Source organism: Aptenodytes patagonicus, chromosome 15 (genome assembly GCF_965638725.1).
Source record: "Aptenodytes patagonicus chromosome 15, bAptPat1.pri.cur, whole genome shotgun sequence".
NCBI classification, from domain to species: Eukaryota; Metazoa; Chordata; class Aves; order Sphenisciformes; family Spheniscidae; genus Aptenodytes; species Aptenodytes patagonicus.
The window spans coordinates 3,483,742-3,501,049 of record NC_134963.1 but is presented as its reverse complement, the minus strand read 5'-3'; the positions used below and the strand labels follow the sequence as shown (position 1 = coordinate 3,501,049).

The following is a 17,308-nucleotide window of genomic DNA, read 5'->3' as shown; positions in this document are numbered from 1 at the left end:
GTCTCCCAAAAAACTTTTTCAGCAGCCACATTTTTTGGACTTCCAAAAAATTTAACATGTGACTGCAACAAACAGTCAACCCTTTAGTCTACCTGGATTTTAAAGAAAGGCACCGTTGATTGTGAGTTTATTATAAATGATTGTAGGCAAAAGGACTGTATCGTTGCTCGCCTATGATGGTACTCAGCAGATCTTAACTGATCGTCTAACTGGAAATATTTATACTGCGTGTTCGTTTAGAGGTTGCTATGGGAAAAGAGAAAACATATCCTGTTACGCTGGGGCTGTTCCTGAGGTTCAAGTGATGCTTCAATGGAAGCGGAGCATGAAAGGAAGCACAGAGAGACACAGTGTTTTGCTGATTAAAGCACAAATATGCAACGAATCTATTCACTAGCAAAAGCTCCCAGTCACCTTTTAAAAACGACGACTTCACTAAGAACAGAGAAGCTTTTGGGTGTCTCTTGGGAATGAATACATGTACAACTGGGTATCCTGTAGTACAAAGCCTCTCAGTGCAGGTACTGTATCTCCTCATCCAAACCCAATTATTAATCCTGGGTTGGATGTGGAACATTCTTCTACTGTGAGAATAAGCTGTTACTAATTTCTTTGATGACTCAATGGCAAAGTTCAGCGGAAAATTAGCTCTAACCTTGGGCTTGGGGATCGAGAAGCAGAGAATGCTATCTCAGCAGTAATGCAACGAGAGAATTCGTGTCAAAAAATGTTGGAGAAAGGAATTTTAGAAAGAGAATGGAAAAATCCCACTGCAAATTCAGTTCCCCTGGGAAAATCGTTACCACTGAAAATTCAGCTTGCAAGGGCATTACATCATTTAATGCTTGCATGAAAGACGAGGAGAAGGACATGTTTTAGTTAGTTTTAGTTTGGGAAATATTTTTTTTTCTTTTGTAGTTTTAGGATCAGGAAGTGATGGAGGTGACATCTGCGGGAGGCCTTAGCAAGGCATGGATTCCTAAATCCCTGGTTAGGTGCTGAAGTCAAAAGTCAATACTGCTAGCCCCTGGAATTGCCTTCTCAGCATTAAAATTCTTAAGGTACCTCCATTTCTGGTCATGGCCATTATTTTGTCAGGCTTGATGGGGGTTTGAGGGAGACTTGGATTTCAGTCCCTGCTCCACTGAATATTTTATGTAAAATAAGAAACATTAATAAAGCAAGAATTAGGTAAGACTCTTCTCTCTCAGGGGAGTGCCTCACAACTAATCTGTGGAGTACACCTCCTCTCTCTGACCCAGTGAATATTTAATTATTTAATGTAAGCGGAACAGGCTCAATAGGCGAGAATGAGCATCAAGCAGGGAGTCAAAATGCTCTTCTGGAAAAAAGGGAACTGCGATCCCTTAGGCAGAAGAGTGATTTGAGCCCAGACCTCCTATATTCTGGGCAAATGCTGTATCTCCTAAGGGAAGCTTTAGCTTTTGGGAAGACTTATGAGAAGTGGCACTGCTTTGGCAGCACCTGCCTTCTTGTGAGGGTCTGTGGTGAGAGGGCTGGGTATTGTACACTGAGTGTAACAGAAAAGGAGTAATGCCACCCCCCTTCCCACTCACGTGATAAAAATCAATCCGAATTTAGTTGCTGTTGCAGCCTAGTTTTTTTTTTTTCATAGCTATAATACTTTTGATTAGCAGCGTCTTCCCTGGATTATAAACAGCACCCACCAGAAAGCAATGATCTGAAGTGTCTGTAAGTATTTCTTGCTCAGTTTCACAACATCACTTTGAAAGGGCAAATAATATTTGGGAAAATGGGAAATGGCATCTGCAGTTACCAGTGGTTTTGTCTTTTTTTTTTTTTTAAATTTACTAGTGCCTAGAAATCACCCGAGAGTAGGCTAGGAACTGTGTATGTGCTAATTAAAAGACATTCCTTGTGCTGTCAGCCTTATTGTCTATATAGCCATGACAAAGTGTAGGAGGAGAAAAAGGTGCATGTATATTTGCAGGAGTGTCGTGGTTTAACTCCAGCCGGCAACCAAGCCCCACCCAGCCGCTCACTCACACTCCCCCCCCCCCCCCGGTGGGATGGGGGAGAGAATCGGAAGAGTGAAAGTGAGAAAACTCATGGGTTGAGATAAAAACAGTTTAATAATTGAAATATAATAATAATAATAATAATAATAATAATAATAATAATAATAATAATAAAATAAAAAAAATGTAATGAAAAGGAAAACAACAGCAGAGAGAGAGGAACAAAACCCAGGAAAAACAAGTGATGCAATTGCTCACCACCTGCCGACCGATGTCCAGCCAGTCCCCGAGCAGCGGCCCCCCCGGCCAGCTTTCCCCAGTTTCTGTACTGAGCATGACGTCCCATGGTATGGAATGTCCCTTTGGCCAGTTTGGGTCAGCTGTCCTGGCTGTGCCCCCTCCCAGCTTCTTGTGCACCTCCTCGCTGGCAGAGCACGGGAAGCTGAAAAGTCCTTGACTTAATATAAGCACTGCTTAGCAACAGCTAAACCATCGGTGTGTTATCAACATTGTTCTCATGCTAAATCCAAAACACAGCACTGTACCAGCTGCTAGGACGAAAATTAACTCTATCCCAGCTGAACCCAGGACAAGCAGTTAATGAGCTACTGCTCAGTGGCAGGAGCAGAATTAAAATCCATGTTTGTCCTTTCTGAGACGAGAGCTGTACTCGTTAGATCAAGATGTCTAGCAGAGTTCAGAGATTAATTTCATTTTGGAAAAAACCTGAACACCTACTCTCAATGTCACTTGCATGCAATTTATGGAGTAAATTGGTTGCTAAGTTAGAAGGGGTCCTGAGGGATTTGACTCTCAAGCCTGTGCTTTGGCTACTCTGCTGAGCTGCTTATACCACCCACAGTGCATTACTCTGCTGAGACTTGGTTGCTTTTTATTGAGGAGTGAAAGGGAGCTTGAGCCTGTAGGCTCCAAACGATATCAGTGGCTTTGGATAAGCCCCGAAGACTGTCGTGTATGTTTTCATTGCCGTTCACTGCCTAGTTCACTAAAAAAGATGAGTTATCAGTATTCTTCCATTTGTCTGTTTGATGTTGGTGGCAACTCACCACCTAAATTGCTTAGTATTGGTTTTGCTCATTGGAGAATCGGGTAACAAAGTGAGCAGCGGCACACAACACTGCTGAATGCCATGGTCAGAAGCACTGCCATTCCTCAGACATCAGCAGGAATGAAAGCCTGCGTGCTGGTCAGACGGAGTAGACAAGGTGTGTGTTGGAAGCACTGCTGAACTTGAATGAAAAGCATTTTCATTCGTAGTCAGAATTGCTGCATGTGATTTCCCAGCAGCTTTCCAGCTTCCAGCTTAGAGGTTAGTGAACACGACTTGTAACAAATGGGAAACTGAAGCTAATTCAACTTTTTGCAGCATTAGTCTGAAATGTTAGTTACAGGTTTTTGGATTTATTTATTTTTATATAAAGTACAAAGGATCATGCTGACAGTGGCTAGTGAAGAGTTTAAGAAACAAGAGAGAAATTTCAGTTAAAAGGCCTATTTGTCAGGGTGACAATTTTGGGGAATTGTTGTGAAGGATTTTTGCTTTTTTTAGGCAGTGTTTCCTCCAATTATTATACAATCTTGGCTTATGGGTCTGAATTTAGTTCCTACTTCAGCAGGCATCATGACTGAAAAGTGGATGTCAGAAGTCTTAAAAGGATTAGTGCTCCATATATAACCAATAAAATTGATTTGTGAATTAGGGGTCCCCTTCCCAGAAGTAATAAAGTGTTTTTTTCTGCAAGCAGTGAAATTTCTTTCTTATTGCTGTCAGTGTAGTCATTCTGTATCAGTGTAAGGTATCGACAGTGTGCTCGGGGCAACAGCAGAAAAGGGCAGAGATTAAATAAGGGGAAGGGAGCAATCTCAGTTGAGTAGAGCTGTTCCAAACCAATTGCAAATGCAATAAAACTATAAGGCCCAACCCTGCTCTTGGAAAAATGTTCCTAGTAACTTCAGTAACAGTGCAATGATTTTATATGATGTTGGTAATGAAAATACGTCTCAGAGGTCCTGAAACCTGTACTTCTTGCACACTGGGACTTCAATACAGTATGATAATTATCCAACTCGGAAAACTTCCCTTCCTCTACTGATTGATTAGCGCACACTTCAGGGTCTCAGCTGGTGTAAAACACTGGCTAACAGTCCGTCTCTGTCTGAGCAAGATATACAGAAAATACCAAAATCCTGCACTGCAGTGAACGCTAAAACAAAAGCAACCGAACAAAGCCAGTTGAAGAAATTTGGAGTGGAAGATCTCTGGTGAGCAAGGTTTACTTCTCAGGAATTAGAATTAAACTGTAAGAACAGGAAAAGGGAAGAAAAATCCTTTTTTTAACAGGAGATTCAAAGGGTGAGTGCATGTTAAATGGACAGCTTGATTAACAATTAAGGAATAAAGTTAACGTTGTTCTTGCAAGAAGTGTATCAGAAACATTTTCTAAGGATTTTCAAAGGACTCCACCCTCCCCGCCCTGACGACGGGATTCATACGCGAGTGCTCAGGTGAGTGGGACTATATATGAACTTACAAGGACCGGCAACGTCTGCAGAGCAGAAACAGGCTGTTAGCTTGCTTCTAATTTCAAAGGCCAGAGCACGAGAAGGGGCACACAGGAGAAATTTAGAGGGTCCTTTTTAAGGCAATGGCCATTCTGTTTTCTGACACATTAGGGCGCGAGGACAAAGAAACATTTTAGCAAGGTTTATGAAGTCCTGGTGGGGCTGGACCTCAATATCTGCAAAGTAAGACCTGCCCCTGCCCCAAAGTATTGCTGCTTCATAGACAGTGTAAAGCTCAAGCGATGGCAGTGACTTTTTTTTAAGGTTGCACATTTAAGTCATGCAGTATTCCTTCTCCAAAAACAACATGTATTTGATTGCGCTCTATATCTTAGTGTACTAGAACTAATCTACTCAAATATTCATGTAGCAAGGAAAAATGGGAATAAAAAAATATAAAGTATGTGCACTGTGTCGGAATTAATGTGCCTAGTGAACATTAACTTTTGCATTTCTAAGATTTTTTAACCATGCCACCTTAATGGTGTTCTGACACAGCATTTTACATTTAGTATTTTTCTTTTTTAAAGTTCAAAGACAAAATGAAATAAGGATGGGAAGGGGAGGGGAAAGTGGAAGAAAATAAAAGAGAACAGAAAATAAAAGGAACAACAGAGCTGAGTACTTTGCTTGGTGGGTAAAGCTCATAAACACCTTGAACTAATAATTTCATACATAGGATGAAATTCGGAGCATGCAAGCATAGAAAGCTATGCAATAATTAGGCAAAAAAAAAAGAAATCTTAATGAGATTTAAGTGATACATATGCAGAGCTGACCCTTAGGTAGTCTTAAATTTCACCCTCACATGGCTGCTCTTCTAAATGGCTGTGCCTGAAACATTAATGCATTTGCATGAAAAATCCCACATGTCTGTATTTTGCTTTCATTTTTAGTTATGTATTTCTGCTGCACACGTGCTGAACCCTGTGCTTAATAGTGAGTGGTCTTTATTAATACCTTAGGCATTTGTGGTGTTAAAGGCTCCTGAAAAATCCAAACTATAAGAATGATTTTGAAAACATTGAAATCGAGTACCTAACTCTATTCTGCCCCCAAGTACAAATTACAGATGAAGCTTTTTATGCTCTGACTCAAAAAGAAATAATGAAAACTTATTTTTGGCAACAAACCAGCTGGGGAAAATTATCTTCCAAGCTGCAAATTTTATAAAAACCGAGAGTGTAAGAACAAAAGAGAAAAAAGAAAAAAGGGTGGTTTGTAATGAAGACAGTTTTACAAGTGTAGGTGTGTTGGGCATACTAATCACCTGCTGCATCAGGTTAGAGAGGACATCTAAACCATCATGGAATCTGAATGTACCTAATCCATCTTCCAGGCGTTCGCCTATCCTCCCCCCAGTCTGCCCCGAGTCCTGCACAGATGCATTTTCCTGAAGGCACAAGGGCTCTGTAAGATCATACAGGTCTTTCGGCACAAAGTTTATTGCAAGAGGTGGTCTGCTGGCAGCTCCCCAATGGAGCACCTCTTATGTAAGAGTTGAGGCGATAAACTTTAAGCTTAACAGAGAAAAAAAACCCCAAACATCCTTGATTCATGAAAATAAACTTCCATCAGCTGTTTTAAAATTGTATCTTTTAAAAATGCATTTTTTAGTTAAATAGGAGAGCTCAAGCTTTAAGGTATTCCTTCATTTTCTGGCTGAAAAAACTCTTTGCAGAGTTAAATTGAATTGTGCAGAAATATTCACGGCCAAGGACATAAAGATACGAATCTATACGGGGGGGGGGAAAAAGATTCCAGATTCTTCCCCATCCTGGATTTCCCTATAAACCTGAAGCCTATGCAGTACTTCAACATACGCTTTTAATCAAGGATATAACGAAGTGTGTGCTCAGGTCACTGAAATGAACGAGATGTCTTGTCTCTAAGTTTAATTAAAAGATTTCTTTTGACTTGTGTTGTACAAAATTCTCATTTGTTTTATGTTTGTTGTAATTACAAGTGGTCTCTTGTCATGCAGCTCTATGCAGTTCTCTCCTGAACCTGTACTTTAATTTGTGTGAGGCGGTAAAAGGCACAAGTAGGACATTAATCTCCCTAAAACAACTTCCTCTCTTGCATAGGTTTCCAGCTAAATTGAAATCTGCTAATTTCTGAAAAATGTGGCTTTAGCGAGCGTGGACTGACTTTTAGTTTTCTCACTACCCCTGTTCCCTTTACTGCTCTCTTGGCTTCTTTATCTATAATTGTACCATAGACTAAATTCACTGAAATATTTTAAACACATGTTTAATTGTAAGCATGTGCTTAAATCCTGCGGGCTACAACAGGAGTTAAGTAAGTGTTTATAAGTGCTGTGGTAAGTAAGTAGGGATTAGATCTATCTGCCTTGTTGCTTCAGGATGTTTCAAATGGGGACGGTTCCCTTCTTCTTGCTTTCTGTCTTGTACCACCAAAATAGTACTCGGCTGCCCAGGAGGAAGAGTTTGTCCTTTGATAGCTGTCGCTGAAAATGTGGTGCCTGGCTGTGCAAAGGTTCGATTTCTATTCAGCCTTGACAGGCAAAATTGCACTGGGCTGTCTAGTTAGCAGTGTCTTGACAGCAAGAATGTTTTGCCCTGTGGGATTCATGGGGGTTTTTAAGCGACCACAGAGTGGACAGACATCATGAATGCGTTTGGGTTGCCCGGTGCTGTGAACTAGATGTATAGCACTCACTGGGAAAAAGTGAGTGATGACTTACTAAATCCCTTATTGGTCACCTGGCCCTGCTCTATTTTACACCTGCCTTTACCGGGTCAAATTGATGTGAAAACGAACTGTGGAGGTGTTTATTGTTTTAATCAAAAAGCCAGATGGATTAGGCTAAGAACAGAAGGACTGGCATCTCAGATTAAACCAGATGGACTGGGGGTCCATCCAACCCTGTATCCCCACTATAACGGTCAGAGTGATTCTTCTCCAAATACATACTCCCACCTTTCAGCACACAAAAGACTAGGGGCTTCCTGCACAAGCGGCTGCATCTGAATTGTCACATTTAACAATCCACAACAGAACTATCTTCCGTGAATTTATAGGATCCTTTTTAGATGTCCATAGCATCCTGTGGCAAGGACTTCCATAGAGTAATCCGTTTGTCTTCCTAATTTTTCTGTGATTACACTAGAAACACTCTGTAGGGCTATTACTACGACACTCTTGAAGTCAATATTACAGGGTATATGCAGACACAAAAGTACAATTCTTTAGAGCAATTCATTAGCATGAATCAGAGATGATGCTCTGAGGGCTTCATAAGGAGAAGACAATTGTGTGGGATAAGCAATAATCTTTGTGAGTTAAATTTCGTCAGCTGTGCCTCTTTCTTGGAAGTGGCTGAGTGGTATGCAGTTGCAGAGAGAGATATTAGCAATGTTTACGTCAAAGCAGAACACAGATGCAAGAATTGCCAGTACCTCTTCTACAGGTCCTGAGTGAGGTGTGGCCGCCCTTAATTCCTGTTGCAGATGAAGGAAATGAGCTCCTTGTAGAAAGTGCATAGTTCTTTGGTCTTTAATGTAGAAAGCTGTGAATACACTGAAGAGACATGACTGCGATCTTACAGTTCTAAATGCAATGCCTTTGTTTTCTTTGTGGTTCCCTTTGTTTACTCTTTATATAAAATTTGGTCCACAGAATTCAGCTGCTGCAGAAAACTTTCTGTGATCATTTAGTTCTCTGGTATACCACAATTTCTTTTCATCTACTGCTATAACAAACGTACTGTACATAGCTCATTAAGGCAAAACCAAAAATCCCTCTTATTTTCTCAGTGCTATTAGCATTTCAGCCAAGTCCTCCAAGCTAAGCAGAGTGACCATATGTCAGTAGGGACCTCCAAGAAACAAAGCTATTTCAATATTTGGCATACGTTTCTCTGAATCAACTCTGAACAAAGCAGGGTGGTAGCAGAATAATATCGTGGTGTTAAAGGATTTGTATTTTGCAGAGGTGCATCGTGTTTCTTCCCATTTGTGGTGATTAAAAATCCCAAGTCACTTTCTATAAGAGAAATATTGTGGTGTTTTGACTTAACTATAGCGTTGAGCAAATGTATTTTGAATTTACTATGCAGTAGTTTTAGTTTTTCCATGTGATGCTGCCTTTGTTCTCAGTTTCTGCCCTCTGATTTTGACTCTTACACTTGACTCCTCACTGACAAAATGATGATACTTCACTGTAAACTGAAGGTATGGCTGCCGTAGTTATAGGACCATCCCTCCATCTCTTCCCCTGCACCCTCAGTTACTGACTCTCAATCTGTATTTATCCCATGTCATACCAAAGTTCTGGTATCCCCATTTTCATAGTTGGGGAATGAGTAATTAAGAGACTTGCCCATTAAAAGAATTGTATGGCGAAGAGAGTCATGCACAGCCTGCCTCGCTGCCAGAACATAATTGATAAACTCCCTGGTGTGTGGGCTGGAATTTGTTGAACTGTCTCATCACATTTCCTATTTTTGTTTTCTTTCAGACTAACAGCTAAAGCCGTCGCTGTTCTCTTACCAATCTTGGGGAGCTCGTGGATCTTTGGGATTTTGGCTGTCAATGCCCATGCATTAGTATTTCAGTATATATTTGCCATTTTCAATTCGCTACAAGTAAGTACCCAGTGGGAAAGTTTATGACTACCGAACTGCTGCTGAGATCCAATAAATGGATCATTAGTAATGTTTTCACATGCTTGTGTTTACTGGATTTTTTCTATGTTCCTTCCTCTGTCTTTTTAGTCTGTGCTGACCATACAGTGCTGGCAATTGTTCAGTCTGTATGAACAGAACTTTTATCCTACTCCTTAGTGTTTCCAGTAGCAATAATTAAATAAATGAGACAGTGAGCTTGAGAAATGAAATTCATTCTTCCGGCACCGTGTACCACAGGCAAGATTCTTCAACAGACATACCAGAACAATTTTTCAGTGTCAGTTTGAGGCTTCGTTACGGAGACTAAATGAAAGCGAACAGAAGTTTGCGGGACAGGTGCGGCATAAGGAGAAAAGTGGAGCTATTCTGCATGCTGCACGTGGCTTGCGTGCAGGCAGCTAGACCCTCATCTTCTTAATACACCAATCTAGAAAAATAGCTCTGTCCAGGAAGGAATGTAAGCATCTGCTTAGCTTTAAGCAGACATTTCAGTAGAGGCATAAATCTATAGGTGTGTTATAATTCTTACCTGAATAATGGTTACAGAGGGGAAGGAAAAATGAACTCCTGTAAATCCTTTTTTGTCTCAGGATCAAATACCATTATGGTCGCAAAAAGAGTTCAACAGAATTCTCCCCATAAGCTGATAAGAAAAGTTCCAATTTTCATCCAAAATAAAAAACATAAGTTTGGCTGAATACTCCCCAAAAGAAAATAAAGTTATTTTGGGAGGGAAAGGAGATGGGACTTTTTCACTTTCCATTGGACAAAAAGCCCAAAGATAGCAAACTTCTTTTGTGAGAATTTTCCTAATGCTAATACCTCGGTTTTTTAATGTGAAAATATTGATCTGGTGTTTCCCAAAGAGCATTTCCCTCTGCCTTTGTCTGTGCAAGCACAGACAAAAAGTTCTCTTGTTCTCATGAAAACAGAATTCCTCCTTCTTTTCAGCCAGATTTCTCCGTTAGCACCCCAAGGTTTAGGAGGTGCTGTTTTACAGGAAAAGGTCCAGACAAGCCTCGTAGTAGCCTAATGCTGCAGGGTTCTCCGGTTTAACATGGGACACAATTTGGCCTGCTCTTCGATATCTATAGATCTCCAGCTACTCAAAACCTGCTTTATACAATACTCTGAGAAATACATTATTGTATTTCATCCTTCACAGTCAGTCTTCACCCTTCTCCCTTTTATCTGTTTTCAGGGATTTTTCATGTTCCTGTTTCACTGTCTTCTGAATTCAGAGGTATGTAACCAAATGGTGTTAACAAATTTGGTGTTGCCAAATTCAAGTAACGTGAGTATAAAACAAGAAAATACATTTTCCATTATCGCTGCCTGCTATGCCACTGATTTCTTTTTTCTTTCAATTAATACATGACTGTTAGTGACTTTGTGACTCGTGGAGTTTTGACCCATGCTTGACATTTCTTTTATTTAACATAAGAAAGGTTTAAAAAAACAAAAGGTAAGAGAAGGCAGCTCAAGACTAAGGGAAGAAGCACTCCTGAGGGCTGGAGGGGCTGAGCAGGGCATGGGCTGTGCTCCTAAGGGAGGATGCTTAAATAGTGGGAGCGGGACTCACTCTGGCAGTCCCCGTTGGGGGGCCTCGGGCTTTGTTACATCTGCAGTTCCAGAGAGGAAAATAAATATTATTCTCAGCAAAACATACTTTTGGAAGTTGCTCATGCAATCCTTAATGGGAAACCAAACAGAGTAGAACATATTCCAGGTATTTTCCTTGGCAGGAAGTTCAGGCTTTGGTAGTGGACCAAGAGGCATCTTCTTGCATTAAGGCTGTCTCAGAGCAACTGGGGTAAAGCCAAGGCAAGGCTGATGTAAATGGGGCTTGTGGAGACCATCTCTGCTGGGCCTGGAGCTTGCAGACATGCCATCTTACCATGGCAGACAGCAGAAAATGTTCAGCAGCGTGTATTACTGATAACGAAAGTTTCTTATGAAAACCATTTCCAGCACGCTGACGGGGGGTACTGCTCAGTGAATACCCCCATAGCTTTGATTCTCCCATAGCTCGCTCTTCTGGATGCTGCTAAGTAGCTCTGCCCCATGGCCTGCTGCTTCTGCCTGTGCAACAACAGCACTCCAGCTGTTCGGTGGAGACATTATTTATTGATATTTGCCAACCTATTCAGTCTTAGAGCATTGATACGATCTTTGCTACAATCAGTTTGGAGAGTCAGGACTGACTATGAAATTCTTGATCTTTATTGAAATCAGCTAAAGTTAAGCAGGCAGGTTAAAGGTAAGGAGGAAAAATATTTCTTTACTCTATTGTCCCCCAGGCTCAGAAAGCTTTCTTCCTGCTGTCAAGCTTCAAATGCCTTACATCAAATACAAATATTTGAATTGCTGCCATTTTTTCAGGAACCTCATGAGAAATTAAATTCAGAAACTTTTCAGAATTTGTATCCTCCAAAACCAGTTCATATATAGCTAATGCGAACTGTCATTTTTGGAGAGCAGGTCTTATTGGCTCCATCGTATGCTGTGCATATCTAAAATACTTCTTGAGCTAAACTGCGAGAATTCTTCTTGAGAATTTCGTACTTACCATAAAAGTAAAACTCAGATACTGTAAAGCGAAATCTGCAGATATTTCCAAGTGGTTGGGTAAAAAAGAGAGCTTTATTCCCAGTGCGCCTGGACAAGAAATGCACACACATTATAAAGAAGCACAGGAGAGTGGGTTTGATGGGGACCTGAGTAGCCTCTCCTGCAGCACACATCCAACGTGCCAGTGTCACCCCGACAGCTCAGCCATCGAAGCCCCTCAGCCTCCCTCAGCAATTTGGCTCTGTGCCTCATTAGCCTTACTACTGCTACTCCTAAATTGTAGTTTTCATCTCTCTTACTGCAGTTTGAGCTTCTTATTTCCTATTTTAGCTACTGTGCGTGTAAAGAGTAGATAATTCCCTTCCTCTCCGCGGGAAAGGGAAGACCGTAAGACTTACCCTGCCTTCCCCCAGTCTCCTTTTTTGATTAAACAACCTGAGCTTCTCGTAACGTGTGATCATCCTCACTGCTCTCTTCAGTGCTGTCTCCAGCTGGTCCCTGTTCTTCCTGGGACGCTGGACACAGTGCTGTAGCTGAGGCCATGCCAGTGCAGAATAGGGAGGAAAGATTGCTTTGTGTGTTTTGCAGACTATGCTCTTCCTGACAAGATGTTCTTTATCACAACATCGTAACACTGGTCAATCACTTCCAGGCAGTAATCCTTGATAAATCTCACCTACTTGCCTAAAGAATTACTGTCTCACCGTCTTTTCTTTATGCAGCTGATAATTTTCGCCTTGGTGCAGAATCTTCCTACATCTATAGAGAATTTCATCCCGCGTCTTTAAATAATTTCAGTTTTCAAAAGGCTGGCAGCTGGCTTACGTCCTCGTGGCATCTGGGTACCATCAGGGCTGCGTCAGCTCCGGGGAGAGCCTGCCTGAATGGGGGAGCTTGTGGTCCAGCCTGGGGCTGTATATTTAGTTAGAAAATGTGAAAGTGTCCTAGTGAGCTGCTGAAATTCAGTACAATGGCACCTTATGAAATCTTTCAAACCAGGACTGCAAATACTGGGGATCTATGCTTATATGCCCTGCAGTTTTGTTTTTTTGCTTTTATTATTTTTTATTTTTAACAAGATGAATGGTAATACAGTCATACCTTGGACATCTAGGAGGATGGGATTACCTAGATAACATGAAAAAGTTGCCAATGAAGTGAGACATAAGTGAGGTTATAGAATGCTTTGTATTTAAAGTTTGGGTACTTGAAAAGTAAAGTTAAATTTTAAAATAGGACCGTAAATATAAAGAAAGAATGTGGGGGTGGATTGTTTGTTGTTTTTTAGTACAGTGACGTTAATGTGGAGGAAGGATAATGGGGAAATGATTGTAGGCTGCACCTGTGAAAATAAACACAACTTTTGAAAAAGAAATCTTCTGTCTGGTTTCATTTTTTTCCCCAAAGGTTAGAGCTGCCTTTAAGCACAAAACCAAGGTCTGGTCCCTTACCAGTAGTTCAACTCGCAACATCAATGTGAAACCCTTCAATTCAGACATTGTGAGTATTCCTCCTTTCTTTTTTTTTCCCCATTGTACTTGGAAGTGTTCCACCTTAAACTCTGTTAGAAAGAACAGGACACAAGAGGCACGTGGGTATTTTTAGTACCTAACCTAATGCATAGGTGGAATCAGCAAGTATTAACTTGCAGCTACAATATCTGTTTTGAAAGCAAAGGACAAAATTCTACTTTCTGGTAAACTATCAAACAAAAGTAAACGAAGGTTTATGAACTCTGGAGTATGGTTCAATGAGACTATTCCCACCGATTGTAACAGACTTCATATTACGCATTCAGGCAGCATTTTGGCAATGTATTTGTCTGATGATGATGGCTTTTTGATAGGGCACTTTTACGTTTAAGCCTGAGGAGTAAAATCTTAAATAAATCAACACATGAATATGCTTTTCTAGCTCTCCTTAAATTGTCTTGAGGCAAAAGACATTCATTTTTATAAAGAACCAGACTTCTGAAGCGATAGGTATTATTAAGCGATTGCTGCCAATCACCTTAGATCCTGGCAATAACTGTTTAAAAATCCTTTATAGCATATGCTCTCAAGACACTGTGACAACGCTGTAATGTAAATAGATGCTTTCACGCTTTTATTTCATCCAGACAAGAGTGGTTTAGCAAAATAAATAAATCTGTTTTCAATATTATTTTGTTTTCCAGATGACTGGGAACAGGCCAGGCACGACCCCCACAAAGCTGAACACCTGGGATAAAAGCACCAATTCAGCCAACCGCATTGACTTATCAGCAGTCTGACAGTAATACCAGCTTCTCAGTGAAAACCAAGCCATACATTCAGGACCTCTGACACAGTGTCCACCAGTTTTTTTTCTCACCGTTAATACCAGTAGGAAACTGCTTTTTTAATCACTGCCTAATAAATTGGGAATTGCCATATTGTTTTGTTGAGTAAATAGCCCTCATCTGCTTGCCTTCGAAACTGTAACACATTCTACCACTTGGCTATTAGCAATATCTGTAAAAATAACTAGCACAAATATACACTGGATGGTTTTGTCAGCAACGATGAAAACACTAGGTACGCCAAAAGGGCGTATTGCTATCCGAATCATTCCAGCTCCCAGAACTGAGGAAAGGCAGCATACCTCTGGAAAGATGGCTTTTTATGCTCTAAAATGAAATGCTTCCCATTGTGATGTTGTAATGGGGCTATTCTGGTCTTGCTGTGCACGCTCTGTTTACATTTATTACCTTACAGAATCCAATTATCAAAGGGAAGCTTATTCAAAATACATAGTGTGGTGATTAATTTAAATGCTACAAGGAAGCCAGGGCTTGAGGGAGAAGCAGGTTCCAGCTGCTCAGCTCCCAGCATTGGCGTGGAATTAGCAAAGCTAATATACACATATGTCTCTATGCTCATAAACAGCATATGTAACATGTAATACTTCCATACGTGGCCTATTAGTATTTTAGATATTCCTGTTTACATCGCATCTATAAAAGGCAGAAATGGCTAAGGTTGTCCTATAGCATTTCTATCGCTGATTTGTGTCTGCTGACATATCGCAATACAAAGTATTTGTGTTGCTTTGCCTGAAGGTTTTGGATGCAATCAACAACTGTCCATCAAGTGCATTTCGCAAATGCGCTGTAGCTTTTGGAAATCAAAACCTGGCACTGTGACTTATCTTTCTCCTTTTACTGGTCAAATCGAGACACTGAATTCCAGCCACAAAAATGTAACACGATGATATACTGTGAAGACAGCCAGACTACAAATAAGTCTCTGTATTGTTACCTACAGACATCTTTTAAACAGGTCTCTTGCAGAGTCTTTTGTGGTTTTAAACTCTGCTCAGCTCTTAATAGCTTCTGCTTTAGTACTGCTATGAAGTATCTTTAAGGAGGAAAAAAACACTGTAATTTTTCTTTTGACCAGTGTTTTGTAGGTTCTCAGAGGTGGTGTTTGGAGCACAAGGGGGTGCAATCTCGGCTGTGCCGATGATGCACCTTTCCAGCTGCGGGTGAAGCAGACTATAAGCCCCAGAGGTGCTCACACCAGGTATATGGGTTTGCAGGAATTACCAAGGTAATTAGCTTTCTGAATACACTGGGCTAGCAAAATACCACAAAAGGAGGGAAATACGCAAATCTTCAACCTCATTTTTTGCTAAGAGGTTTTGTGATTTTGTTTTTTTTTTTCCTTAATTAAAGGGTTGCATCTTCAGCAGCTCAGACCATTTCTGGTACCAGTGAATCTAGCAAGATATCTGCTATTGATTTCCAAGAGAAAAGGTATTTGCACCCTAATGTGCAGGGTGGCAATTGTTTATTGACAGTAAATTTGTGAAAAAGAAAATGAAAGTAAATTGATCTTTAGGGAACAGGAGACATTCATCAATTAGGACTGAATTTAATGAAGTGTTTCATCCGAAAGAAATGGCGTTGAAAGTCTACAAAATATCAATGCATTTCATTTTTGATTGATCCAAAACAAGTTTTCTCCATGTTTCCTTCCTGCACTAAGAAAAAATTACCTGTTTCAGTTTGGACCAATCTTTTCCACCTCCTGCGCCTTCTCCCCTTTCCTGGCCAAGACTTGTTGGTACGGTCACCAAACTGAAACCCCACAGTCCACCAGGTTTGTCTGTGGCTATGAATTAAAACACTCTACAGAAACTATCTTAGTTTCACCAGATGTAGGCTGGATTTATGCAGCTGGAACACAGCAGAATGTGACATACTGCGTATCACACATACACACGCGTGACATACATATAGGCTTCTAATTTTGTGTTTCCTATTGCTAAATGACTCAAGTTGTTGACAGCTAAAAGGCGGGTCAGTAAAAGCGAACTATCTAAATGGCTATGTCTTTATTGTGGCTTTTGTGTATGGCTTTTTCCTAGCCTTTTCTACATTGGACTGTCGTACAGCTGTGCAAATATATGGGCTTTTCTTGGCCTGAGAATGATTCCCCCCCCCCCCCCCCCCCCCCAAAGACACAGTAGAAGGAGCCCTTGGAATGTATGGAGGAGATGATTGTAACAGAACAGTACTGTGATAGCAGAGTTCAGTGTTTGTATTGTGTGCAGACAACATATTTAAGCATATTTTTTATACTGGAGCATGTGGTTTTTTGTTGTGTATTTTTTTTTTTTTACACTGTGACCATGGATATAGATTGAAACCCTCCTTGATTGTTTCTCTTCTAACATTGTATTATAGCACAAACAGTTCTGTGAATGAACCAGAGGACATATAAAAGCTTTTTTTTTAAAAAAAATGTTAATTTTTAAGAACAGTCCCCTCTGCACAATTTTCATTGCCTGCATTTCCTCCTGTGCTGATGTATATTGGTCACCTATGTCACTACCCAGGGTCCATTTGAAAAAACCATGCGACATACAAATGGCAGTACCAAATGACAGTAGTATAAAGGGCTAAATCTGTTTTTCATCCAGGTATACCGTATTTTAAAATTGTTCACCGAAAATAGTAAGAGCATGAAAACGTTTTTGGTTTTATACTTTAGAATGTGACATAGATGTATTACATATTGAGGGAGCATTTATTATCCTGTATCTACTGAGATCCACCGTGGATAACCTGCATCCCATGCTTTAACTTTTGAACGTTACTTGTGACGAAGCAGTTTATCTTGTTGTTTATGTCACAGGAGGTTAGGAGCTAGAACACCGTATTTATAATACTAGGTTGGGGATGGGGTTTCTTCTGTTTTTGGTAAACTAGTTAAAAATCACAAAGTACAAATGTGTTCCATTGCCATCTAAGTCCATTCTTTTTGTTTGATTCAATGTATTTTTGTTGTTACTGAATGCAGCAAATGTACTGCATAAGAAATGCTCAAATGAATCTTTAAACAATCTATTCCTGTCCTCAGTCTTTTGAAGTCTGAAAATCTTGCAGTTTATTTATGGGCTTTTATATAGCAGCTATTGCAATATTTTTTTCAGGACAGCATTGTTTTGTCAATGGTATGAAAACTTAATTGAATGAAAT

The 17,308-nt window shown here is 40.3% G+C and overlaps 1 protein-coding gene across 2 annotated transcripts in view; it reads left to right on the top strand.

Moving 5' to 3' along the window:
• ADGRD1 (adhesion G protein-coupled receptor D1) overlaps positions 1-16,249 on the top strand; it is a 161,296-nt gene extending 145,047 nt beyond the window's left edge. For both annotated transcript variants that reach the window (XM_076352987.1, XM_076352984.1), the window contains 4 exons: positions 9,066-9,192; positions 10,436-10,477; positions 13,213-13,305; positions 13,982-16,249. In XM_076352987.1, coding sequence (XP_076209102.1) covers positions 9,066-9,192; positions 10,436-10,477; positions 13,213-13,305; positions 13,982-14,077 — 358 coding nt within the window. In that variant the 3' untranslated portion in view covers positions 14,078-16,249. The remainder of the gene's footprint in view (positions 1-9,065; positions 9,193-10,435; positions 10,478-13,212; positions 13,306-13,981) is intronic.
• Positions 16,250-17,308: the final 1,059 nt, after the last annotated feature.